Here is a 26,313-nt window from a genome sequence, read left to right as displayed (position 1 = left end):
TATCCAGACCAGGGTTCCTCAACCTCAGCACTATTAAACATATGGAGCCAGACAATTTTTTTGTTGTGGGGGCTGTCCTGTGTGTGCAGTTTTTAGCAGCATCCTTAGCCTCTATCCACTAAATGACAGTAGCATCCCAGCCATCCACTGATGGTACAACCAAAAATGTCTCCAGACATTGCCAGATTTCTCCAGTTGAGAACCACTGGTCTAACTTCAGATACAAAACCCTATCCTCAAGCATTTTTGCAATGATAACTTTAACACAGTAATCTTTAGAGTTTCCTATTTTCTTTCTTTTTTAACCAATAAATAAGTCTGGGCAAACAAATGGAGAGCTTCGTATTTCAGCTTTCACACATAATCTCCTAAAGTTGGATTTTTTGGTCTTAGTCTTAGGTATAGGCAGTTACTGATGTACTACGGAAATACATCTGCACACAAAGTGGTAAGAAAAGTACATCCTTGAAAATGGCTTAAAAATTTCTTTAGGTAACACCATAAATAATCCACACAATAATTCGACAAGCATTTATTAAACGCCTACTGTGTGCTCAGCACTGTTCTAGGCACTAGGGGGTGCAGAGATACAAATGTCAAAGTTATTATTCCTGCCCTCAAGGAGCTTACAATTTAATTTGGAAATAAATACAAAGGTGAAACCACAATACAGAGTGCTAGAAAATAATTACAAAGCAACATATTAGTAAGTGCATGGACCACAATATAAACTCAAAGGATAAGTGCTGAGGCAGCACGGAATAAGGGAGGTCTCAGTATGAGGTGAAGTCAGTCAGGGAGAGCTCACTCAGAAGATATAAAGGAAGCAAGGCTTTGAAGGGAGTGATCAACTGAGCTGGGGCCAAAGAGCAATCTAAGCAAAAGGAATAGCATGAGAAAGGCACAGAGGCAGGGTTTATAAGACAAGAGTGGAAGGCCACAGGAAGTTTGAACGTGACAAATCAAGGTGAATATGCTGGAGAATAATGGGGCTGAGGCAGATTAAGCATGGAGGGCAAGGTAATGAAGAACACTGAACACCACTGCTCTCATAGGAAATTATGTGCTAGGTGTTCTTGAGTGAAAAAGACCTAACGAAAATGGATTTTGAGGAGGACCATCTTGGAAGCATACAAAATGAGGATCTTGAGAGCAAGGAAACTGGTAAGAAAGAATTACAATAACCTGGGCCTCAGATGATACAGAGCTGCAGAGGGCTACAAGAGGATGGCAGTAATGTAAAAGATCCAACCTCAAAGAGAAAACTGACTAAAAATTTGAATGACTTAGCAAGATTTTGGATTTGGAGAGTGGAGAGCAAGAAAAGACTTACCCAAGACTAGGATAAGAAATATGAAGAGTAGTGAGTCTATTCAGGGTAAAGAAGTTAAGTAACGATGCTTATTTAAAAGGAAAATGGGAGCTTGGGGACAAGAGAGATGAGTTCTGTTTTCAAATACCAAATTGTGTAGGGACCTGTGGAAAAGTCCACAAGTTAAGAGATGACCCACAAGGTAGGAAATATTAAGTTACTGAAATATAGGAGGTAAGTGCAAACAATCAAAATAGATAACTAAGAATGAGTATAGAAGTAGTGAATAAAATTAAGACATGGGGATTATTTTCAGTAGAGAGAAGGAGAAAAAAGACCAATAAATAAAAGCTAGAAATTGGAGAAATATGACCAAAAAGGATCCCACAAGCCAGAGAAGAGAATTCCTGAGATGCAGGGGAACTTCAACAGTATGAAATATAGACCAAGAAGGATAAGAGCTCCAGAAAAGGTATTAATATTTATCCACTAGTGATTATGAAAACATTTCAGTGGAATACTGAGTACAAAAACTAGTAAAGAGAAGTTTTAAAAACAGATGAATGAGGAAACGGGGTTGAACAATGGATGACATGTTTGAAAAATCATGACTGATAGAAGAAAAATAAAATGGTTGTTGGAAATGGGCAGTGAAGTTGAAGGATTTCTACATTTTATGTTGTAGATGAAGATACTATTGTCATCCTAACTGTCCATCTGCCTGGCCTTGTACATGGATATCTCATTTCCCTGCATCATTCTACTTTCCCTGGGGCAGTTTAGAGAGAAATGTATTTGAAACTGTAAGTTATTATTGCTTCATCCTCCCAGTTACCCTTTTAAACATGTTTTACTTGCACAATTTAGCTTTCTAGTACTACAAAGCATCAAAAGTATCAACACTTAAAGATGATATAATTACAAACCAAAATGGCATTTTTCAACCAATTTTCCAGTAATTGTAATGGACTTACAACTATACTGCACATTCCCTTCCCCTATACCTCCTATGACCAGGGATACATAATTTTTAAATGGCTGACCAGCGTTAGGGTGTCCATTAGAGATATGGTAGCACGGTGGTCAGGAGCACAGGCTCGAGAATCAGACTGTACAGGTTAGAATCCCAGCTCTATCACTTACCAGCTATGTGATGTTGGGCAACTCATTCAACTGTTTAAGCCTCATCTCATCTATAAAACAGGGAATATAATAATTATATCTATCATAAGCATGAGAAATGCTTAACATGGTTTGGCACATAGTAAGTGCTCAATAAATGTCAGCTATTATTGTCTAGAGACTTAGAACCAAGTGCAAAGCGAAGTGTTCCATACGGGAATCAACCAATACATTCTAGCATTGTCACCTTGCTCAACCGAGAAAATCTTTGAAACCTAAGATGCCTCTCTCCTAGGACTATGTTGGATGGCAGCAGAGTTACAGAAGAACCACTTCATCATATCAGGTCCTATAATGAGAAGCTGAGGATGCGAGAAGAAAGTATTGGTGAACAGTGCATTTCAGATTAATAGCATAAAAAGAGAATCTGCAGGATAAAGGAACTTAGTGCATGTCCCTCACAGTTAGGAGCTCAAAATAAGGTCCTATAGACTGACCAACAATATTCTAATGCTATGAGTAAGAAGTGGAGAACAAGAATGGACTTCTATGTATGCCCCAAAGAAACAACAGCCTTTTTCTACTGTCTCATACTACTTGGTTATTTCTACAGGTGTGATGAATCAACCTTGATAGTTTTTTCAAGTCGTGTCTTTTCTCACATTCATCCCAATATAACATTAATCTTTCTGGTTATATTTTCTTTTCTCTGAATTTCTGCCAGATGCATAGTAATTCTGAGATTTAAGTAAGCTGGCTACACATTACTCTGAGTAAAGAGATGTTAACTGGTACATCTATAGTTATTTCAGTATGTTGCTCTGCTAAGAGCTTTCAATGAAATAGAAGGCAAACGTTCTTCTACGCTATATGAGAGGGGTGTGTGTGTGTGTACAAGCACATGCATACACACATTTTCTCCCCCTGACAATGTACTCATCCTATGTAATATCTGTACATAGGCAGCACTGGCCTCAGGCAGAATTAGTATCTTGCACAGAGTTATGGTAAGGCACAACTTAAACAGAGAGCATGGATCTAGAGACAACCAGGTATATTAGTTTCTGGTTTCTTGAAATTTCAACTACAAGGGAATTAGGAATGGTAATCTATAGGCAAAAACCCCCCGCAAAACACAAAGAAAAGAGAGAAGGGACGATAAAATAAAGCATAATGGAAAGCACTGTTTTGAAAAAGTTAACCAAGGAAACCAGGACGACAAATGACAAGTAGGTACCAATGGCTCAATGAAATAGGTGTAATAACCTTGATGATGTTAGTGGTGAAGGTGGACCATGAAGGGGTGGGTAGACAAAGGATGTTACAGGGAAGGAATTTATGATCCAAAAGGTGGACCTCTATGATGTACGATTTTATGACTGATTTTTTAAAATAGCAATCATAAAATAACGTGATTAATGAGTGTGGTCCCTGTTGAGGATAGCCACAGGGTGAAGTTGAGTAGCTTCTCTTGGAGTTTTCATCAGAATGTAGGTCATATTCTTCTGAATAGTATTAATGGAATCAATTCCAATTTTGAAAGCCAATTTTGGAAATAGCCATAAGTTACTCAATTCCAAATCTGGTGAGTAAGTGGGTAATCAAATGGTCGAAAATGAGATGTGACTCAAGAGTAATAGAGAGTTTCCTTGTATGGTTTATTAAATGGGAATTTGGGGAGTGTTCCAAATATGTGGAGGAGTGGTAGCACTATTGGAATAACAGCACTACTGGAATAACTAGAATGCTCAATTTAAAGGACAACCCACGTTTGGATGCCTAAGTTCTGGTGTGTTACTTTAAACTAGCCTCATTACTTAACATAATATCCCTTGGTATAGTGAAAGCCTCAAAGATGAAATACAGTGCTTGATGATGATGAGTTTAATATTGTGCCTTTGCTGGATTACAGATGGAGTACACCAGAATTCAGAAGAATGAGGAATTTTAAGGTGAAGTATTTGACAGATTGTCACTGTGGATATATAAAACAAATGGCAAGAAACAGATGGAGAATGATGAGTGAGGTGCTGAGGCCATCTAAGGAGGTGGATCCAGGGTAATGACAAGAGTGACAGACCATCTGGTCAGGGGGTTTGTGCAGACTGATAGGAACCTGAGAAAGCAGTACTGTAATGGGCCTAAAGGGACAAGTGTACATTCTTTGTAAGGATTTTACTATCTTCCTCAAGCACCTCTGTCTCCTCTTTCTCCCAGGTGATGCCCTAACTAGGATAGTGTAAACACCTACTTGTACCACAGTGTACAGTGGGAAGGTAGGAAGGAGAGCCAGAAGCCACCAAAAGGTACAACCATCGAAGCTCAAGAGCCACTGGGCTGAGTCTCCACTCACCTCTTTCTCTGCAACATCCCACAACCATCACTAATGCGTCCACTTCCTTTGCTGACACAGGTACTGGGACTGGGGGTTGTGAAGGATACGTATGGATGCTCAATGACTCAGTGGAGTCAGTGAAGGTGATATATGAAGAAAAATGCTGGAGTGCTGTTAAAAATATAGCATTCTGAGTTTGCATGGGAACATGGATTTCCACTGACTAGCAGGAACATTGGAATAAAATAGAATGCGCACTTAAGCATAAATACACTAAGTGTCTGTAAAAATTTCCCTAGAACTAGCATCTTAGAAAGCTAAATACAAATATAAGTCTTATACAGAGGCTGCTCTGCACTCTAAAGCAGCTTCTTAGATCAGATTAGGAGCACAAGTGCACCTTCAGGGGAATAAATGGGAGATCACAGAGATGGGAAAAAGCAGAGGAACTAGGAGCAGCCTCTCTCAAACCTACAGCTACTCACCCAAAAAACAAAATTAAGTGCCTCGAGCCACGACAAGCAACTTGCTCTAATGCTATTTTAAGTTTCTAAAGGATGCACTAGGCCATCGGGAGCTCCACTCCATCAGATACTTTGCAAGAATGTCAAGCTAATCAACCTGCATCAAGGCACTGGGCCCAAACTACTGAAGAGCTATTCTAACTTTGCCACCACTATTGATTCTGACCCTAGGTAAGGTTACAATGATGACAAACTTTCTGCCTTTTTACCACACTGAAAGACCTCTTACTGGCATGTGGTTTCTCTAATGCTGAATAATGCCCAAACTATGACTGAAGTTTCTTCCTAAACTCCTATGGATTCAGGTTTTTCTCCACTGTGGATTCTCTGATGTCGAATGAGACTCGACCTCTGAATAAAGGCTTTCCCACACTCATTACATTGATAGGGCTTCTCCCCTGTGTGAATTCTCAGATGCTGAATGAGGCCAGTGTTCCCATTGAAAGCTTTCCCACATTCTTTACATTTATAGGGTCTTTCTCCAGTGTGGATTCTCTGATGTTCAATAAGGCCTGACTTCTGACTGAAGGCCCTCCCACACTCATTGCATTTGTACGGTTTCTCCCCAGTGTGGCTTCTCTGATGGCCAATAAGATGTGAGCTTCGCCTGAAGGTTTTCCCACACTCATCACACTCATAGGGCTTCTCCCCAGTGTGGATTCTCTGATGTCCAATGAGGTGTGAGCTATGACTGAAAGCTTTCCCACACTCATTACATTCATAGGGTCTCTCCCCACTGTGGATTCTCTGGTGCAGAATAAGGCCCGCACTCTGACTGAAAGCCTTCCCACACTGATTGCACTGATACGGCTTCTCCCCAGTATGGATTCTCTGGTGCAGGATCAGGCCTGTGTTTTGACTGAAGGCTTTACCACACTCCTTACAGTGGTAGCGTTTTACTTTGTTGTGGATATCCTGATGGGAAAGAAGGGCTGACCTGTAACTGAAGGCTTTACCACACACATTACACTGATAGGGTTTCTCCCCAGTGTGGATTCTCCAGTGGCGAACAAGGCCTGAACTCTGAGCAAAGCTCTTCCCACATTCATCACATTTATGTCGTCTCTCTTGGGTGGGATTTCCCCGCTGCCTCTCTAATCTGCCCAGAAGGTCTCGAGCTTCTCCATGCTCAAGACCCCCGATAACATCCCCGTTGCATTTGGCAGCTGTTTCTCCATGTGGTTGGATTCCAGTAGATATTACCTGTTTCGAAGCTAATTCCCTGTTCTCATTCCTGGTCTCACCACCTGAAATAAAAATGTAATAAATAAACATCAAGTCAATGTCACTTGCTATTCTCTATGTTAGGAGAAAGGAATCCAAGATAGGGGAAAAGGAAAACACACATGGATAGCTATAAGTAAATGTGAATCTTCCATCTGTCTTCAAAATGCCTTCATAATATGGGGAGATGTGAGCAGGGTCAAACAGAAGTATGACAGGCCACCTGGGGAAGAAGTGCTATGAAAAAAGAGGGTTGTTGGAAGGAGTATTAAAGTAGGGAAGGTACCAACTGAGGAGAAGTGGAAGTTGGGGAGTGGGAAGGAATATAGAACTACTAAAAGATCTAAGGAGTGGGATAGAAATGGAAGAAAGCCTCAGGCCGAAGTGAGAGAAATCTATGTAAAGATCCTATGGGAACTGGGAGCAGAAGAAATGAGTGAACTCAGAGAGCACTAAAAGATTTCAATTTTCAACTGGCAAAGAGACCAATACCCAGTTACAAACTGTAAGGTAAATCTTGGATGGGAGAATAAAAGTTTCATTTTAGACCTCAAGAAGTCTCAACATTGTATCTCTCTATTAGATGCTGAGTTTAAACTCAAATATGTCTTTCAGAAAGCTCAGAGCTACCATACACATAAAATACAAATGAACAAAAAACTTAAATGATAATAATAACCAGAGCTCTCCTTACCCAGGGAGAACATGTTTCTGTAATTCTCTGGCCTGTTATCTCTACTCAGATCCTTCTGTGATGGATCAAGAAGCCACTCCTCTCGAATTAGGGACACAGCCATGTCTTCAATCTTCTCCAAAGTCTGAAACAAAACAAGATCCCCATTTGGGGACTGGGACTGTTCCACAGCTCAAACCCAGAGTGTCAGAGAGATCCACCACGGTTGGACAATTGGAGAGGATCAAGAGGTGGGAATGTATTGTGTAAAGGGATCTGAATAGCTGGGAAGAAAAGATTTATTGGGGGAAAATCAAGTATCGATCTGTCTCTATGCAAAAGAATCTGGGGCAAGTTCTTGCGTCAGTACTGCTACAGACAGTCCAAACATGGGGTAGATGCCACAAACACTGCCAAATAGAGCTATGGGACTTCCGTGAGAAGGAGCACGACTCACCTGGAATCCTGCTGTAAGAAGTGTAGCTGTCATCTCCTGGTCTCCAGGACTTCCCTTCTGGGGAGGGGCAGGACTCTGAGTAGATATGGCTGAGAGAGGAGGAAAGGAGCTATGAATGATACCAGCCTTGTCCTGCGATTGGGGGAGCTAGGAGTAACCCATTCCACAATTATTTGTATTTCAGAAGATATGCATACCAGAGATTTTGCATATGAAATGCTGATATCGTGGGTTCTGGATCCATACCTATGGTTGCCCACAAAACACAAGCATTTTGACGCCCCACTCAGCCTCAAGCTACATGTCAAAAACAGAAAGTGTGCTGGTCTCCTAACAGGGATCGCCTTACAATTTCTTCTCCACCACCAAAGCTATATTCTATCCTTGTGCCTGTATACAGTATTTCTTTAGGTCTTGATCTCTTGGCAAACTGAATATGAGAACCAGTCTCTCTCTATTAATTCTATTACCTTTCTGAAATGTCTACCACGACTGCCAGTATCTTCTTCCCATAAATACCAGAGTGTGCAACAACAGAATCAACATAGACCACTGTGTCTTGGGCAACACGCTTTAGAACTTTAATAATTATACTATTAATTGAAAATGTTTCTATGCTTCTTTAGAAATATTAAAAATCCATTTATATAGAACTACTAAAAAAACAAGAAATGCAAGGCAAGTACAAGATGAGAGTAGAACATCTTGTTCTGTAAGAAAGTAAGGAAGCTCTCAAAAAATGACAGGGAAATGTCAAAAGGGCACAGGAGCCAGACTGAAGGGGCCTCCTCTGGCCAAATCTGAGACAATTTAAGCATAAAAATAAAGACAGTAATAGAATATTTATGGAGTAAGAATTATGAGACCATACTGATAAATTAGAAAAATAATAAAATGAGAAGGGAACACTCTCCATTACAATAAGGAAATAAACGTAGAAAGAGAAAATGATCACTTTGTAACAGTCTTAGTAATCACTGATTCAGTCAAAAAGCATCAGTGAATACTAAAACTAGTGTTTTAGCAACAAAAGTCTGATGAGGACCAGGATATTTACATAGACCCAAGAGTGTCTTCCCCACAAATTAGTTATTAATTACAAAGGGGAAAATAGTAACTTTACAACGATTAACCTAGCAAGAATAACTTTAAACAAATTATCAAAGATAACAATGCCAATAACAGGACAAATTCCTGTTGTATCCCTGAGAATACATCATCACTTGCGGGGCATTCTTGTCAAATACACACAACTTGAATCAAATATGAGGAACCATCACACAATACCCAACTTGCAGCCACTTCACAAAATAACTGACCTGTACTCTTCAAAAATGTCAAGATCATGAAAGGCAAAGAAAAGCTGAGGAACTATTCTAAATTAAATGAGACTAAAGAAATATGACAACCAATTGCAAAGTGTGATCTTGGAATGGACTCTGAAAGAACAATATTGGGACAACTGGGAAAATGTGAATATGAACTTTGGACTAGATTAGTAGTGTTGTATTTCCTAATTGTGATGAATTTATTGCAGTTATGTAAGAAAATGCCCTTGTTTGAGGAAATACAAACTGAAATATTTACAAATAAAGTGGCTTGATGATACCAGCAAAACCTCAAAAATGCCTACATTGTAAATACATTGGGGTAACAGAAATGTGTGAATACCTAAAAATCCCCAAATTCTTTAATTTGTTCGTTAGTTTACCACTGGAACTGAGAGTCTGTATTTGAAGCCTAGATAAATATTTAAACCAGATCATATGACTGGTCTGTAAATAGAACTGATTCTAGTTCTTGGTTCTCCAGGAACTAGACAGGTGTTCCAAATGTACTTTCTTTCCTTTCTACTTCCCCCTACCCTCATCAATAAAATCTGGCCCCTCACCTCTCTCTTGTGGCCCTTGGAGCACTGGAGATTTCTGCTGGGTTGCCACAGGTTGGAGCTGAGTATCTGGAGACTTTGGTGCAGATTCTGAATGCACCAACTCCTCCCACATTACCCTATGTCCATGTGCACGCGCCGGGACCTGGAAACAATGGGACAGTTGCATTACAAGGCACCCCTTTGAGAAATGAAGTGAACAATGTAAGATGACCAAGAGCACATCTACAGGGATACATGCTTGGGGAAGGGAGAAGCAGAGTCTCATTTACTTCCTAGGGGCAGTAAGGAACACAAATATGTTGATTACCATAGAAAGGCATCATTTTTGCTCAGTACTGACGGGAAAGATTTCTGCTAATGCCCTCCCTGATGCACACAACATCAATATTTTGCACTCTCAGGGCTGGCCCGGTGGCACAGCGGTTAAGTTCGCACGTTCCGCTTCTCAGTGGCCCGGGGTTCGCAGGTTCGGATCCTGGGTGCAGACATGGCACCGCTTGGCACGCCATGCTGTGGTAGGAGTCCCAGATATAAAGTAGAGGAAGATGGGCACAGATGTTAGCTCAGGGCCAGGCTTCCTCAGCAAAAAGAGAACTGGCAGTCGTTAGCTCAGGGCTAATCTTCCTCAAAAAAAAAAAATAAGTAAAAGTAAAGAAAAAAATATTTTGCACTCTCAAGGCAGGAGGAGGAGAATGATAAACAGAAACTTAAAGCAGTGCTATTCAGTGGAAAAAATTTTTGATAAAGAACTAGGAAACCTGAGTTCTGGTCTCAGATCTACCTTTAGTTATTTGGGTGCCCCTGAAAAAGTAACTTAAGTTCTCTGTGCATCAGTTTCCCTTCTGGCAAACAGGAACAATAAGTTGTAGAGATGTTCTGAGGATAACATACGGATTTACATCCTTTACAAAACTAAAAAGAACTCTACAAATACAAGCCATACTATACTACAACTGTTTTCATTCTCCTATAACAGAAACTCGTGCTCAGCATTTACTTCCATGGTGGTGCCAATGTCCCCCCACCCAGCTTCCAGGACTCCCACAGTCACAGCATGCACACCTCCTTCTACTTACTGGCCGTCCTAGTATATCAATCTGCCTTTCCAAATCCTCCAATAGCGTGACCACCTCCTCTCCGTTCTCGAGCTGATGTTCCTTAACCAGAGTCTGGAGATCCTCAGGCAGGATGGTCAAGAACTGCTCCAGCACTAGCAGCTCCAAGATCTGCTCCTTGGTATTCAAATCTGGCCTCAGCCACTGATGGCAAAGTGCCCGGAGTTGAATAAGAGCTTCTCGGGGTCCTAGTGTCTCTTGGTAGCATAACTTTCTGAAGCGCAGGCGGAACAGCTCTTGGCCAGGAGGGTTATTTTCATGTAGACTTGATTCCTGGTCCCAACCATGATCTTCCTCCACCTTAACAATTACAAGGTCCTCTTCAGGAGCCTGGTCTGGAGGGGATGGGGCTAAAGACTTTCTTGATTCTGCAGCCATTTAGGGCCGGAAAAGCTCAGGAGGCTCGTTTCCACTACCTTCTTATAATCTTCTTAAGAGAAGACCCTTCCGAGGGTCTCTTCTTTAAAGATACTCCTTGGGGAAAATAACAAATAGTGTTAAGGCAAGTCAAAGGTCATAATAATTTACTAAGATATCTTATCAGGCTCCCTACCATGATGTGGACTTCATGGCTCAGGCATTTAAGTGATCCTCTTCACTGTTTCAGAAGTAACTCCTTACCTTCTAAGCCTTCTGCCACACCAAACCTTTCTGAGGAATAACCCCTTCCTTCTGCTTTCTCTCTTTAAGGACGTGGAATAGGGCTAAACAAAGTCAGGAAACCATGTAGATTGGGTCTAATTAAGAAAGCATGCATTTAACCTCAGCTGGCCCTCAGTGCTGCTTATTTAACTCTTTTCAGCGTTTGCTACACCAGCTGTACTGTTTCTTCACACTTCAGCTCTCAACTTGACCCTCACTTTCAACAAAAGAGACCAATTTCCATATAATTTAGCTCAAGGTATCATCAAGAACTGTCCTAACACATTCCTCTTCTCCACCTAACATTCATTCCTATCTGTGCTCCTCATCTTCCCTCCTGTCTCAAGGTGAACTTCTATGGACCCTCTTATCTTAAAGCTCTACAACTCTCTTTGCAGCATTGGTTTTCCATCTCCAAGGAACCTGGATGCCCTATCAACACCTATAACACAAAAGTCTAGTCTAACACACTAATGACCTTCCAGAATGTTTTATAAATAAAATCATACAGTATGTAGCCTTTTGAATCTGGCATCTTTCACTTAGCTAAGTACATTTTGAGATCATCAATGTTGTCGCATGTATCAGTAGTTTATTCCTTATATGGATGTACGTTTCCTTATCCATTCCTCAGGTGAAAAGATTTCTTAGTTGTTTCATTTTTGATGATTACAAATAAAGCCACTACGAACATCTGCATATGACTTTCTTGTGAACAGTTTTTGTTTCACACGGGTAAATATCCAGAAGTGAAATTACTGGGTCATATGGTAAGTGCATGTATAACTTTGTAAGAAACTGCTGAACTGTTTTCCAAAGTGGCTATAAAACTTTCTATTCCACTAGCAAATATGTGAGAATTGCTGTTGTTCCATATCCTCATCAACATTTTTTTTTCTAAATTTTAGATATTCTAATAGGTGTGTAGCGGTATCTCACTATGGTTTTAATTTGCATTTCCCTACTAATAATGTTGAACATCCTTTCATGTGCTTATCTGCCATCCATATCTTCTTTGGTGAAGTATCCATTCAAAATTTTTGCCTATTTTTTTAATCAGGGTTTTTTTTAATTATTATTGAGTTTTAAGAGTTCCTTACATACTTTGGATACAAGTCCTTTACGAGATATGTGATTTGCAAATATTTCCTCCTTTTCATTCTTTTAACAGTGCCTTTCAAAGAACAGAAATCCCTAATTATTTTGAAGTTTGTGATTTTTTTCTTTAAGGGATTGTGCTTTTGGTGCCATATCTAAGAAATCTTTGCTTAATCCAAGACCACGAAGATTTTCTCCTGTTTTCTTCTCAAAGTTTTATGGTTTTAGGTTTTACCTTTAGTTTTATGATCCATTTTGAACTAATTTTTGTATAGAGCTTGAGGTACGGAGGGAGGTTCATTTTGTTACATACAGATACAAAGTTGTTCCAGCACCATTTGCAGAAATGATTATCCTTTACCCATTGAACTGTCTTTGTATCTTTTGTCAATCAATTGACCATATGTGTGTGGGTCTATTTCTGGAATCTCCATTCTGTTCCATTGACCTATATGTTTACCCTTTTATTAATATAAAACTGCCTTGATTATTGTGGCTTTTAAAATCTTGAAATCTGGTACTAAGAGTCCTGCAACTTTGTTGTTCATTTTCAAAATTGTTTTGGCTTTTCCACTTCCATTGCATTTTGATATAAATTTTAGAATTGGCTTCTTCATTCCTACAAAAAAATCCTGGAATTGGATTTATGTGGAATCTACAGCTCAGTTAAGGGACAACTGATATCTTAACAATATTGAGTTTTCCATCCCATAAACACGATACATCTCTCCATTTATTCGTCTTCTCCGACTTCTTTCATTAGTGCCCAAACTACCTATTCTAAAAGGACAAGATAAAATGCTTTCTCCTTTAAAATCCTTTTTTGATGACTCCAATCGGAAGTGACTTCCCTCTTACACTATAGTTCTTAAATGTGTACTACTTTAATGTTACTTTTCCCATAATTGTGTATTATTAGTTGGAAAAGAGTTCTGACTTCCTAACTTAACTGTACGTTCCCCTTGAGTAGAGGTCTATATCTTCTATCTTATTGACAGAATTGAAGAACATCAGAGGGCCATTATTTACAATACTTAACAGAGAATGTATCTATGTTTGTCGAAGAGTGAGGTTTAGATACAAGACCTGAGGTCCACAGAGTTCAATTACAGAGTTCCATTTCTTTATGGGATTTCCGTCCATGGCTTTTGTCTTTGGTATCGGACCTCTCTCTCACTGCAGCTGCAGTGTTAAGCGGTCTTCCAGCTTTTGGTTATGCTTTTCTCCCATTCGTGTTCTGCAAAGCTGCCTGTTGTGGGTTGAAATATGTCCCCAAAAATGACATGTTGAGGTCCTAACCTCTTGTACCCGTTAATGTGACCTTATTTAGAAATAGGGTCTTTGCAGATATAATCAAGTTAAGATGCTGTTATACTGGACTAGGGTGGGCCCTTAATCCAGTATGACTGGCGTACTTTTAAGAAGAGGAGAAGATACACAGAGATCGACACACAGAAAGAGAAGGCCACGTAAAGACACAGACACAGAAGACAGCTATGTGACTACAGAGACAGAGAGGGAGTTAGGCAGCTATAAGCCAAGGAATGCCAAGGATTACCAGTAACAACCAAGAAGCTAGGAGAGCGTGGCCCTGCCAACACCTTAATTTGGACTTTTGGCCTCCATAGTTGTGAGAGAATAAATTTGTTGTGTTAAGCCATCCAATTTGTGGTACTTTGTTACAGTAGTCCTATGAGACTAATATACTGCCAGAGACTGTTTTAACAAATATGTAATATCACTCACCTCCTAAAAATCTTTCAACAGGAAACCCAACTCTTCAACATGGTATGCAAGGCCCTTTATGATATGTAAACCTGCCTAACTTTATCTGCTATAAACTCACCTTCATAAAGCATATAGCATTCAAACTCATTTCCAAATGTGTTTTCCTCACACCTACATTCTGCTGCAGAGCTCTTTACTGTAGCTCAGTGGTTCTCAATAGGGAGTAATTTTGCCCCCCTCTCTCAGAGACATTTGGCAATGTCTGGAAACATCTGCCACAACTGAGGAGAGGGGGTGCCACTAGTATCTAGAGTAGAGGCCAGAGATGCTACTAAACCTTTTACAATGCATAACATAGCCCCCCCAAAACAAAGAGTGATTTGGCCCAAAGTGTCAATGCCAAGGAATCCTGGTCTAGCTGAAACCATTCAACTCTAACTTAAAAATCTCAGCTTACCTATTACCTTTTTCATGAGGTCTTCTCTGTCATCCCCACCCAACACCTGCCCCTCCCCAAGCAGATTAAAGTGCTCATTCTTGCCAAGGTATTTTCTACACCATCCAAATACAGGATTTATCACATTGTGTACAGTACTGTAAATGTCTGCCGTGGCCATGGTTTTCCTGCAAATGTTTGTGGCAGTGACCTTTTCCTTTGTATCTCTTTTTAGGCAGGGAAGCTATATATTTGTATGCCAAAAAGATCACAATGGCAGCTTTGTAGACCATGGGTTGGAGAAAAATGTAATTGAAGGCAGCACTGTAGAGAACGAAGAAGAGCATAACAAAAGGTAGCATGTCCAAAAGTAGTTGGCAAGAGATGCTAACACCAAGGTAAAACCATAGACCTATAGTCCACAAAGGAAAAGAAAAGATAGGCAATCAGAAGGAAAATCAGATTACACATAGTGCCTGACATGCATCTGCAAAGCAGTGCCTCTATCTTTCAGAGTTTTTTGGGGCGAAGGCAGGGTGGAGTTGGTTCACAGTCTCTTCCATCTAATGAAAACACAGAACTTCTCCCCAGAAAAAAGCCCACAGGCACGAAAGTTTACATTCAATTTCAGTAGAGTTTATAGACCTGACACCCATCCAAGAATTCCAGGAAGGTTAAGAACCCCTACTTAGAGAGTGTGGACAGAAAAGGAAGGGAATTTGAAAACTGTCTTTAAAATTAGACAAGGCTGGGAACAGTATGGGGAGTAAAATACAGACAGGAAAAACCAAGAAGCACGAGCTAAGATTAAATATGGTGATTCACATCACAGGGTTTAATTCATGGGTGATGACTTTATAGAGAAGTGGGGGGATTTCCTGGAATAGTGAAATTTTGAGGGGAGAATGAATTTGGGCAAGAGGTTGAGATTTTGTGGAGGGTATGAGACAAGGGGTAATCAATTTTGTTTTGAACAGACAAGATTAACATTCATAGTTTTAAAATAATTTATTTTGAAAATCAATTAAAATTTAATAAATTCCTAAATTTTCTTACAATAGCTATTTATGGTTTAAAAGCTTAAAAGGTCATTACTATGGGACAAATTCTAAGCTCTAATTGTCTAGAATGTGATGCTGCACAGTCATTGTTTTACCCTGTTTTCTTATGAATTTCCTCAAAGCCAAGGTTCGTCTTTATCTGCTGAACAACTGGCCATCTTCTGTCTTATAATCAATCCTCGTCAATACGAGCTATAAAATACTTCAATGCTAAGTGTGCACCATTCAAGAACTTTATATTGCTGACATATTAAAACATTAAATCAATATATTAATATCATAATAAATGATATTAAATAACGTCTCAACAGTGAAACTGATGGAAGTCATCTAATTATCAGGTTCATATTTTATACCAAATCAGCCAACAGATCTCCTCCATTCCCCATCTTGATTATTCTTTTTAGTAGCTAATTTTCCATGTTTTATTTTCTTCCCTGGCCAATCACACAGTTTTGGACAACTGCAACCTATAACAAACCAAGTACAAAGATATATACTACAAATTAGTCCACTATGTATCCTCCTCTCAAATAGTTTTGTGTATACACTTGTGTATTAAGTAGGTAAGCATACTGGATAAAAACTGTTTTTTACATCCTCTTTTAATACCTAGTCAAGTTTACTGATTTAGTAAGCTCAAGCAGTCAATCTTTAAAGCTTCTTGCCATCTCAAATGCGATAATCCTGTGGACTACTAAAGGCACAACTCAGCTTTTAACAACATTATTTTTTCAACAGATGAAGAAAGAATGTTTTTTCTTCCTTCAGACTAAGTTTAATTTGGGATGTTTGGGAACTGAAAACAAAACAAACAAAACAAGAAAGATATTTTCCAGGCTTTAAAGATCAAGAAAAGGTAGGTGAAGCAAATACTGTGCTTTATCGTTATCTCAAACCTCTAAGCTGAACGTTTTAACATCTACCACATTTTACACTTAACCACAAGAAAAATTCAAAATATGTGTGTATTTGCTAAAACAATGATTACTGCATAAATATACTTAACTGAACTAATCAAACAACAGAAATATCCAGTGTTTTTAGAGGTGGTGGTGGCCGTCTTCATGTTGCCTGACAAAAATTACTCATGAGTGACCTGAGTTTTGGAAATGGGGCCCCTCCTAAAGAGTTCCCAGGCATCTATTTCAGTTAGCTTTAATAAACGAAGTAAGCTGAATAAGGTTGAATTCTGTATTACCTTGAGGTGGTCAAAAATGTTTCTTTTGTACAATTATCCAGTCAACACACCACCATTTTCTGTATACACTACAAAGCGTAGAATAACTTAAGAGCAAAGATACGTTTCCGTGGATAAGTGGGGCTTCCAAAAGCAAAACAGATCTTTCTTTTTTTAAAAAAGTGACAATTTTACTGTGAAAAATGCAAAATTGCTAAGTAAAAACAACTGAGATGGTGGAAATAGTTGGGTAAAAGATAACGTGGGGGCGTTTTACTATCTTAACATAAATAAGTTCAACTGCAAATAACACTATAAAACGATTAGCCATGAAGAAAGAGAACGCCAATAAAAGGTTCCCTAGCAAAAAGTTTGGGGTCGCGGACTCGGCCTGCGCCGGCAGCTAAAGCGGCCAGGGACTCCGACCTCGGCTCGGGCCCCTCTCCAGACCCCTCAGGCCTGTCCTCGGCTGCGGCCTGGTCTGGCCACAAAGCGCTCCCCTTCCCCCGGCCCAGAGCCCCAAGCGTACTCACCGTGAGTTCCAGGGGCTGCCCAGGGTGGGGAAGGGAGACTGGCAAGGGTGGGCGCACCTGAGGAAGGGCGGGGAGAAAACGGGTCGAAAGCTGTAATCGGGCCAGGCCCCTCCAGCCCCTATACTTCCAAACCTGCGGCGGCACAACACCGGCCAACACGCATCTTGCCCCACAGGCACTTCCGGAAGCTCTCTAGGAATCCTGGAGGTCTGAAAGCTCTATGGTCGGCCGACAGCGGGGACGGAGGGGCTACGCCCCTCTTAGGCGGTAGGCGGTGCGCCGGATTCCTCCAGTGTGTGCGCGCCGCAGGGTTGCACGACTACAGGGCACCATGAACGTCCTGAGGAATAACGGACCTTTGTGTCATCTCTGCCCCGCGCAGGGGGCCCGCTCTGCGCGCTCGCTGGCGCTGGCGAGGGTAACGGTCCCCACGGGCCGGTCGGCAGGCGTGCGGAGCCCAGGACTGGGAACAGGAGGAAGCTGGGAAGGCGGTGGAGAAGGGTGCACTTTTAAGGATTCTTGTGATGCTAATTATCTGGACCTCGCGTTTGGCCAGGTTAGATACCCCTGTACTTTTCTGTTCTCTCTTCATAAATATTTCCAGTCCTCCAACATAGACTGCAAATTTCTTGAGGAATTCCTGTTAATCGTAGTTCATGGTTTTTAAAAGCTTCTATGGCACCTAGTAATAGTACACTTTATACTGTTAAGTATTCAAAAAAAAATTGTAATTGAATATAAATTCTTTTCGAATCCTTACATATTTTCCACCGTGTCCTATCTTAACGAATTGCAATCTCATAAAAACCTGCGTTTTCAGCTTAGCTTTCTTTTTGCTTGAGGAAGATTAGCCCTGAGCTAACATCTGTGCCAATCTTCCTATGTTTTGTGTGTGGGTCATTGCTGCGGCGTGACTGACAAGTGTAGTAAGTCCGCACCCGGGAACCGAACCCGCGAACCGGGACTCTGAAGCCGAGCGCGCAGAACTTAACCACTAGGCAACCGCTGCCTCTCGACTCTAGTTTTAATACCACAAAATTTGGGAAACAAATCTATGTTCATTCTTTATACCCGTTGTATTAAAGTTTTAACTTTCAGACTAAATAGGATTTCAGGGGTGGTGGTTGTGGGAAATGTCTTTTATTTTTGTTGTTGTTTTGATCCCACGTTTTTATTCCTTCAGCACTTTTACTAACCACCCATTTATTCTGAGTACTCAGGTGCCCCTCCAATCTTCACCGTAATTTCCCCTCTTTATCTGTTCCTTCTAATAGCCACCAACAATATTTTATCCAGTCCCCAACCCTAACCCAAAAATATTTTGCCCACCCACCAAGATCAAATCTTAGTGGTTTTGATTTGTTTTTAAGTGTTTTGTCATCTAATCATCACAACAAAATAAGTAAATAACAACATCAAGAAGTTACAGATTCTTTCAAGATTCTTTCAAAGCGCTTATTTTTGCTCTTTATTTCATAGCTCCTGCCTCTTTGCTGGGATGGTTACTGGAGGTAACTGGGAACAGACTAGAACTCTGCTCTTGGTTTCTTTTTTTACTTAAGAAAATAATTTTTTAAAACCAAAGTTGTACGTATAGGTAGTTTAGAAGTAAAATAGTGTTATGAGCTAGGCAAAGATTTCTCAAAAGGCACTAATAATACAAAATTGATAAATTTGACTTCATCAAAATTTAAATCTTCTGCTCAACAAAAAGGACCATTAAGAAAGTGAGAGGAGATGCTACAGACTGGAAAACATTTGCAATATATATTTCTAACAACTGGTATCCAGAATATATAAAGAACTTTCACACCTTGATCATAAGAAGACAAACCAACATAAATAGGCAAGTGATTTGAACACATACTTTACAAAAGAAGATAAATGAATGGCCAGCAAGTACATGAAAAGGTAGTCAATATCAATATACATCAGGAAAATATAAAATTAAAATGATAATGAGTTATCACTACACATCCATTAGAATGGCTAAAATTAAGGTGACTGACAATACCAAGTGCTAATGAGGATATGAAGCAACTAGAACTCTTATACACCACTAGTGGGAATGTAAAATGGCATAATTTGAAAAACATAATGACCCAGCAGTCTCACTCCTAGGTATTTACCTAAGAGATGTGAAAACATAAGTCTACAAAAAGAATGTTCACGTCAGCTTTATTCATAATAGGCCAAAACTGGAAAATGTTCATCCACAGAAGAATAGAGAATCAAATAGTGTTGTGTTCATACAGTGGAATACTAATCAGAAGTAAAAAGGAGCTACTGACAAATGAACAATGTGGACGAATCTCCAAAATATTATGCTGAATAAAAGTAGCCTTATGATAACATACGTTCAAGAGCAAGTAAAATTAATCTGTGGTGACAGAAGACAAGAAGTATTTACCCTTGATTGAGGTTGTGGTTACGTGGTTGCATACATATGTAAAAATTCATTGAGCTGCACATCTGATTTGTGCATTTTATTAATAAAAATACAATTTAAAAATGATTAAAATTAAATAGTACTCTCAGATTTATGGTGTGAAAGACAGCACGCCTCACTCCTCTCATCCCCATCAAAATCTATTTCCCAGAGACAACTACATTAACTCTTTCCTTTTTTGTTATTAACCTCTATATTTATAAATAACATGCTAACACTGCCATTTCTTGATTTTTCATGTATAGGTAATATGCATTTTCTGTTGACTTCTTACTATGGAAAATAAGCACTTAACCCTTTTAAACCACTACTTGGATTAGCCACACCAGGTATTAGAGGACACATTTTAAACTTCCTAGAGTTGCTAGGTCCCACAACAATAGCAGCCCCATCAAAGTACAAAAAGAAGTTAGACTCTGGTTACGTGTACTTTCCCTATTTGTATAAGCAGGGGACACATTTCTAATAAGACTCCAAATATTTTCCACACCTAGGGCCTCAAAGGTGTTCCCAGATTCTCCTAAGTTGCTCTGCATTTTAGCTTCAGAAGGACTGCTTCATATATATTATATGACTATCACAGTAATTCTCCAATATTTTGGTCATGACTCCTTTTATGCTCTTAAAAAGTAGTAAGGACTTCAGAGAGCTTATGTTTATGTGGGTCATATCTATTGAGATTTTCTGTGTTTCACATTAAAACGGAGGAATTAAAAATATTTATTCCTTAAAATAACAATAACAACCTATTACATGTTAACTTAAGTAACATATTTTATGAAATTTAACTATATTTTCCAAAACACAGTAAGTTAGTGAAAGGGGTGGAATTATTTCACCTTTTTGCAAATCTTTAATGTCTGTCTTAATAGAAGGTGGCTGGATTCTCATATCTGCTTCTTTCTTCAGTATCACACTTTTGCTCACACTTTCCCCTCTTCTAGAAGTGTAGTTCCTCCTACTCTCTCCATTTACCTAAACCCTGTACATCTTCAAGGTCTTGCTCAAATTTTGCTTTAATCAGAAAGCCTTCTCTAAGAATCTAAAAGTGGGGTGTGTAAAAATGAGAAAATGGGAGAAAGGGTGGTAGAGAGGCAAGAACATGGCTTGTTTCAAGTTCAAGTTGGAAGAGTAATATATATATATCTACTTCCTCCCCCTCCCAAGAACCTACTTAAATGACTGAAAAACTAAAAACTAAAAAAACAAGGACATACATAAATAACAGTGCTAGAAAACAAAGAGGGGACCAGAAATTTCAAGGAATTTCTGGAAAAGAATAAATAATTGGGATAGGATTGTTGGAGAAGCAGAGATAATTGCCATGCAAGACACCAAGGCCAAGTGTCCATCTCCAGAGGAAGCCTGGAGAAGTTCTAACCTCGGAATCAGCAGTTGCACAGGGTAAGGGTGGGTCATTCATTTAAGAACTGCATTTGGGACAGTTGGATATCTTCCCTTTCTCACTGGTATCTCTGGGGCCCCCGTCCTCTAGCTATGGCTTGATACCTGCTTTCTAAAACAAATGGGAGGGCTCTTATTAAGAAAACTGAGGCCTAAGAAAGAAGCATAGCAAAATTTGAGATGACTCTAGACCTCTACAATAGAACAAGGAGGAGGAAAAATACAGACAGCACTGCCTAGGAGTGAAGTGCATTGAAGCTCTCCACCCCAGAGAAGGCGGTTCTCATTTTTGGTAATTGTGTAGGTCCCCAAGCCTGTCTGCTTGCTCCCTGTTCACTCCCTCTAAAGGAAGGCCTGTCTGCAGAAGCAGCCTCCTACGTCTTCAGTGGAAACTCACACTACCTAAGTTAACCAGCACAGGACTCCATTTCTAAATATAAACAGGCACCAAACATCAGAAAACATTTAATGAAAATCAAGAGCAGAGCATGAAAGAAAAGGGTTAAGAGTAACAAAGAGATCTGACTCTCAGAAGAAACAGACAATTCAGGGAACAGAAGAAAACTTTAAATACATGAGCTGGGGAATGAATGCTGAAGACTTGCTTGGCAGATTGCTTCTAGGCAAATGAGTATATAAGTATTTAATCCATGCTGCCCTAAACAGAAATGATGGATTAATATACACAAGGAAATAAAAGACACACATAGGCTAAAATATTCTATGGATCTCTATTGATCAGAAACAGAATAAAAGTGCAAAACAGTGAGCAGGGCCAAAGTTGCAGACTTGATGGATAGGCCTGCTGGGCTAAGGATGCCAAGGGCACAGGCCCAGCTTTGCAGCTAGGAGCTGACTCCAGTCATCTACTTGATTTGAGATTGGTGTTGCCGTATCCCTGATATTACTGCAGAGTGGTGACTCTAAACTGCTATTATGAGATCTGGCTTTGATCTAGGGAGTCCCATGGTCCAGATGGAAGCAGCTTTAAATCAAATCCAGGGTGGGAGGTGGTAGTGAGTAGAGAGAGGAAGGGAAGGTACATAGGTGTATACATTGACGCAAAGTCATAAAAGTTTGAGATAGGGATTGACCAAAAGGAGAGAGAAGCTGGAAACAGAGAATAGCCTATTCCATTGATAACAGCTCCAAGTGGAAGGTGGGGGAAGACTGGATCCAAGGATGTTGTTTGGGGAAGTATTATATAGGGTCGATGAGCCAGGGAGTTAGGCAAACACGAGTGACAAAAGGCATGGGAAAGAATCTCAGGAAAGTAATGCAAAGAACCAAAAGAAAAGACAGAAGAAAGATAGGGTGACAGCAGGTGGGATGGCGGGGCACCTGGTGGGATTCATTGTGGAGTGAGTAGGGAGTGGTTAAAGGCCAGGAAGGGATGAGAAGAAATGCGAAGATTCTTATAAGTCCAACTAAACTATACAACAAGAAGCAGAAGCTCTGAGGATGATGCTTCCCAAACACGGCAATGGCACCTTGGCTGACTCAGGGGAACTGGAATTCTGATGAGAGCTGTGTAATCCCATGCCAATTTGGTCCAAGTGGATATAACAGAATATTCTGTTTGATTTCAGCATTAAAAATATACACTAAGGACTATAAGAAGAGGGCCTATGTTAGCAGGGAAAATGAGAGGATTTCTCTTATAATCACTTTCAAGTGGGATTTTTTGGATAGGATGGTTCTGAGAAGAGCTCTGAAATAAGGAATAAAATAATCAAATTAATTATAATTGACAAACAGAAAAGCACATGGGGAGGTACAGTTAAGTAACATTATTTCTTCTGTAGGTTTTGTAGATACCCCTTATCAGACTAAGAAATCTCCTTCAATTACCTAATTTGCTAATTTAAAAAATTATGAATGGATATTAAATTTTATCAAACACTTTTTCTAAAGTTTTTCTCCTTTAACATGTTAGTGTGAATTACACTGATTTGCTAATGTTAATCCATGCTTGCAATCCAACTTGGTCATCATGAATGTCACCCTTCCAATATTTTGGAAGGATTCAATTTAATATTTGGTTTAGGATTTTTGTAACCGTGTTCATGAATGAGACTGTCAGAGTCAGGTTTTGAATCGAAGATAAGCAAGCCTCATAAAATGAGTGGAGTGTAACCTTATCTTTGTTGTCTGGAAAGGATTATATAAGATAGGAATTATTTATTCCTTGAATGTTTGGTAGAACTCTAGTGAAACCATCTGGACCTGAGATTTTCCTTTTCCTTCTTAAATTCAACTCTCTATGCAATTGCCATTGGATGTTATTAACAATATCACCAATTTCCAAGTTACACAGTCTTGAGAGGCCTCCTTGATTTACCCTGATGAAATTTGGAGATAAAGGAGAAATCATCAGAGCCAGCAGATTTCTCCTTTAAAATGCTGCTCTTTTCCATTAATATAACCAGCATCCTTGGTTTTAATTACCTCATGCCTACATGATTGCAGCCTTGAGACAGTCTTCCTAACTCTAGTCCATCCCAGATATGGTTAATAGATTCATGTTCTTTAAATATCATTACCCTTCCCCCAGTCACTGACCCTGAGTAGCTCGTTATTGCTTACTAAAACAAATGTAAACTTCTCTGTTTGCCTTTTATTTTTTAACAATTAAAACATGATAAACATTAGAATCTAGATGTATATAAAGTCAAATCTGACATCTCCTCTACCCTCAAATGTTATTACCTAGAGTGTTGGGAAACAATTCTCCAAGAATCTCTCACATTTCTCCAAGTCTTCTGTCAGATTTTCTTTCAGATTATCTTTTCAAATATGTTTGTATCTCCTTTTGGAGCAGATTTGTTTCCCTACCAGGATAATTAAGATAATGTCTCACTCTGGAGAAAGGTTGGGCAAAGATTTAGTTTTCCTAAGCTTGGGGTTCCTCTGCTAGGATGCAAATCCATTGTATGAGCAGCATCCACCTGGGGCCAACCACATCACCCCTGTGGGCTTGAGGACAAGGGGAACATGAAGCTCATGATGCCTCTGCCATTAAATAAAGTGCTTTGTCTCTAACACAGGAATCTAGTGACTTCTGCCAGTATCCATGAAACTGTGGCAAGTTAAATTTTTAGCTTGTAAATAGAATAAAATCTTCACAATTCTTAATATGGGGCAATCATTGTTAAGTTTGGAGTGTATCTTTTTCCTTTACATGCACAAGTGACACACATAATTACTCACATCTTTATATACAACAATTTTCTTCCAAGAAAAATGGAATATATGTTGTCCTGACAGTGCTTTTTTCAATGATAATTTATCATTTTAATGGCTGAATAGTATTCCATAATGGGATATGGCATATGTAATTATTCCCCTATTGTTAGACATTTGTTTTTTTTTCTTTCCACTATTAGCAATCCTGTCTGCCTTTTATTGTCTAGAATGAACCTCTCTTTCCCATAATCACTGTCACATTTCTCCAGTACTTGCAAGTCAAAGGACTTGTCTCATTGCTCCCTACTCAATATAAACACTGGTCTATTACTCTACTAAAGGTCTCTCTCTTCTCAGGATTTTATCATTCTGTTTGGCACTCATCACATTCTGTCATTACTTGCTATTGTTACATTTGCTCTTCAAACAGACTATAAGCTTCCTTAGCTTAGGTGTCTAATATTTATTCTGAGATCTCCCTCCCACTTCCAGTACTTGGTGGCCCTTGAAATATGCAGATGTGCCATATATTTCTGACAGGAAAAGTGGTTTGACTTGTTTTGCCAACTAGCTAAATTTAGTCAGTTTGGTTCACCTTCCCACTCCCGTTCTTTTTTTTTTTTTTTTGAGGAAGACTAGCCCTGAGCTAACTACTGCCAGTCCTCTTCTCTTTTTGCTGAGGAAGCTTGGCCCTGAGCTTGAGCTCACATCCATGCCCATCTTCCTCTACTTTCTATGTAGGACGCCTACCACAGCATGGCTTGCCAAGCGGTGCCATGTCTGCCCCGGGATCCAGACCAGTGAACCCCTGGCGGCTGAGAAGCAGAATGTGCGAACTTAACTGCTGCGCCACCAGGCCTGCTCCTCTGTTCTATTTTTAATTCCTTCCCCTAGATCTGTCTTCATTCATCCAAGTAAGTACTTATCAAGAGCCTACCCCTTTTAGGTGCCAAGTGAGGAGAAACTGCTGCGATGAGTACCTCTCTGAAACTCACAGTGATCGTCGATCTTTAGCATTCTTCTTGGTTTCTCCCCCACTCAAGTCCTGCACTTTTCTTCACACGAGCTCCAGAAAAGTGACAGTAAATGAGTCCCATCTGACATGAATGAGAGAGACAGCAGATTCTGGGGAGCGGAGGGAAAAGTCTAAAGACTGCTTTTCTATATGCACTCTCACTTAACCGTCACAACCACTCCATGAAATAGGCACTATGTTATTATCCTGATTTAACGCAAACGAGGAAACCGAGGCTTATAGAGGTTAAAAAAATTGCCCTTGGTCCTAACTGGAGAGCGGTGGAGCCAGAATTTGAATCCCGGTTTAAAGGATTCTAGCGCCAGTACTCTTCGCCCATTTCATTTTCCCCAAGGATCAGAGAAGTTTAAACAGAGGCCAATTTTCGTCTTTCTTAGGCCACGAAGTCCTGGCAGATCGAAGCGAGCAGGTACAGTCGGTGAACCTGAGACGTGAGCGGAGGGACGCTCCTCGCGCCCTTCCCCAGCACGCCCCTGCCCGGAGCCTGAGGCGCCGCCCGCCCGGCCGGACTGCAGCGGCAGAAGCCTCCTTTGCCCGCCCGCGGCCGCTCGGGTCTCTGCTGAGGCGGCGGCTCCGTACAGCCCCTCCTCCACCCGGAGGCCCCTAAGGTCTCGGCCCACTCCGTGCCTGGGGCCGCCGGACCCGCGCTCTGGGAAGCCGCAGACTGCGGTTGACAGCTGTGCGGAGGGCCCGGATAGGAAGCTGCAGGCCGCGGCAGAAGCCTGTTCCCAAAGTCACTTTCGGGCCTCTCGTGGAATCCTGGAGGTTTCCGCAGCTCCTCGGTTGGTGCGCTTTGCGAGAATGCCCCTGTAGCGGTCCACCGCGTCCGAACCGCTCCCGGACAGTGCGTTCCCGGACGCCCCCAAACAGGTCTCCTCTTCCTCCACGTGGGGGCGCTGCGCCTCTT

General features: G+C 40.4%; 1 protein-coding gene across 2 annotated transcripts; it reads right to left on the bottom strand.

Moving 5' to 3' along the window:
• Positions 1–517: 517 nt before the first annotated feature.
• ZKSCAN8 (zinc finger with KRAB and SCAN domains 8) lies at positions 518–26,282 on the bottom strand. 2 transcript variants are annotated; one of them, XM_070245013.1, is made up of 6 exons: positions 25,366–26,282; positions 10,615–11,127; positions 9,539–9,680; positions 7,648–7,736; positions 7,212–7,335; positions 518–6,540 (listed from the first exon to the last, which is right to left on the bottom strand). In XM_070245013.1, the coding sequence occupies exons 2-6, from the start codon at positions 11,029–11,031 to the stop codon at positions 5,579–5,581; spliced, it is 1,734 nt and encodes a 577-aa protein (XP_070101114.1). In that variant the 5' UTR covers positions 11,032–11,127; positions 25,366–26,282; the 3' UTR covers positions 518–5,578. The 2 variants fall into 2 exon arrangements, with proteins under 2 accessions (XP_070101114.1, XP_014589751.1); XM_014734265.3 differs by lacking the exon at positions 25,366–26,282 and adding an exon at positions 17,332–17,691.
• Between the last annotated feature and the right edge of the window lie 31 nt (positions 26,283–26,313).

This window comes from Equus caballus, chromosome 20, assembly GCF_041296265.1.
Source record: "Equus caballus isolate H_3958 breed thoroughbred chromosome 20, TB-T2T, whole genome shotgun sequence".
NCBI classification, from domain to species: domain Eukaryota; kingdom Metazoa; phylum Chordata; class Mammalia; order Perissodactyla; family Equidae; genus Equus; species Equus caballus.
This window is presented reverse-complemented; position numbering and strand designations above follow the sequence as displayed.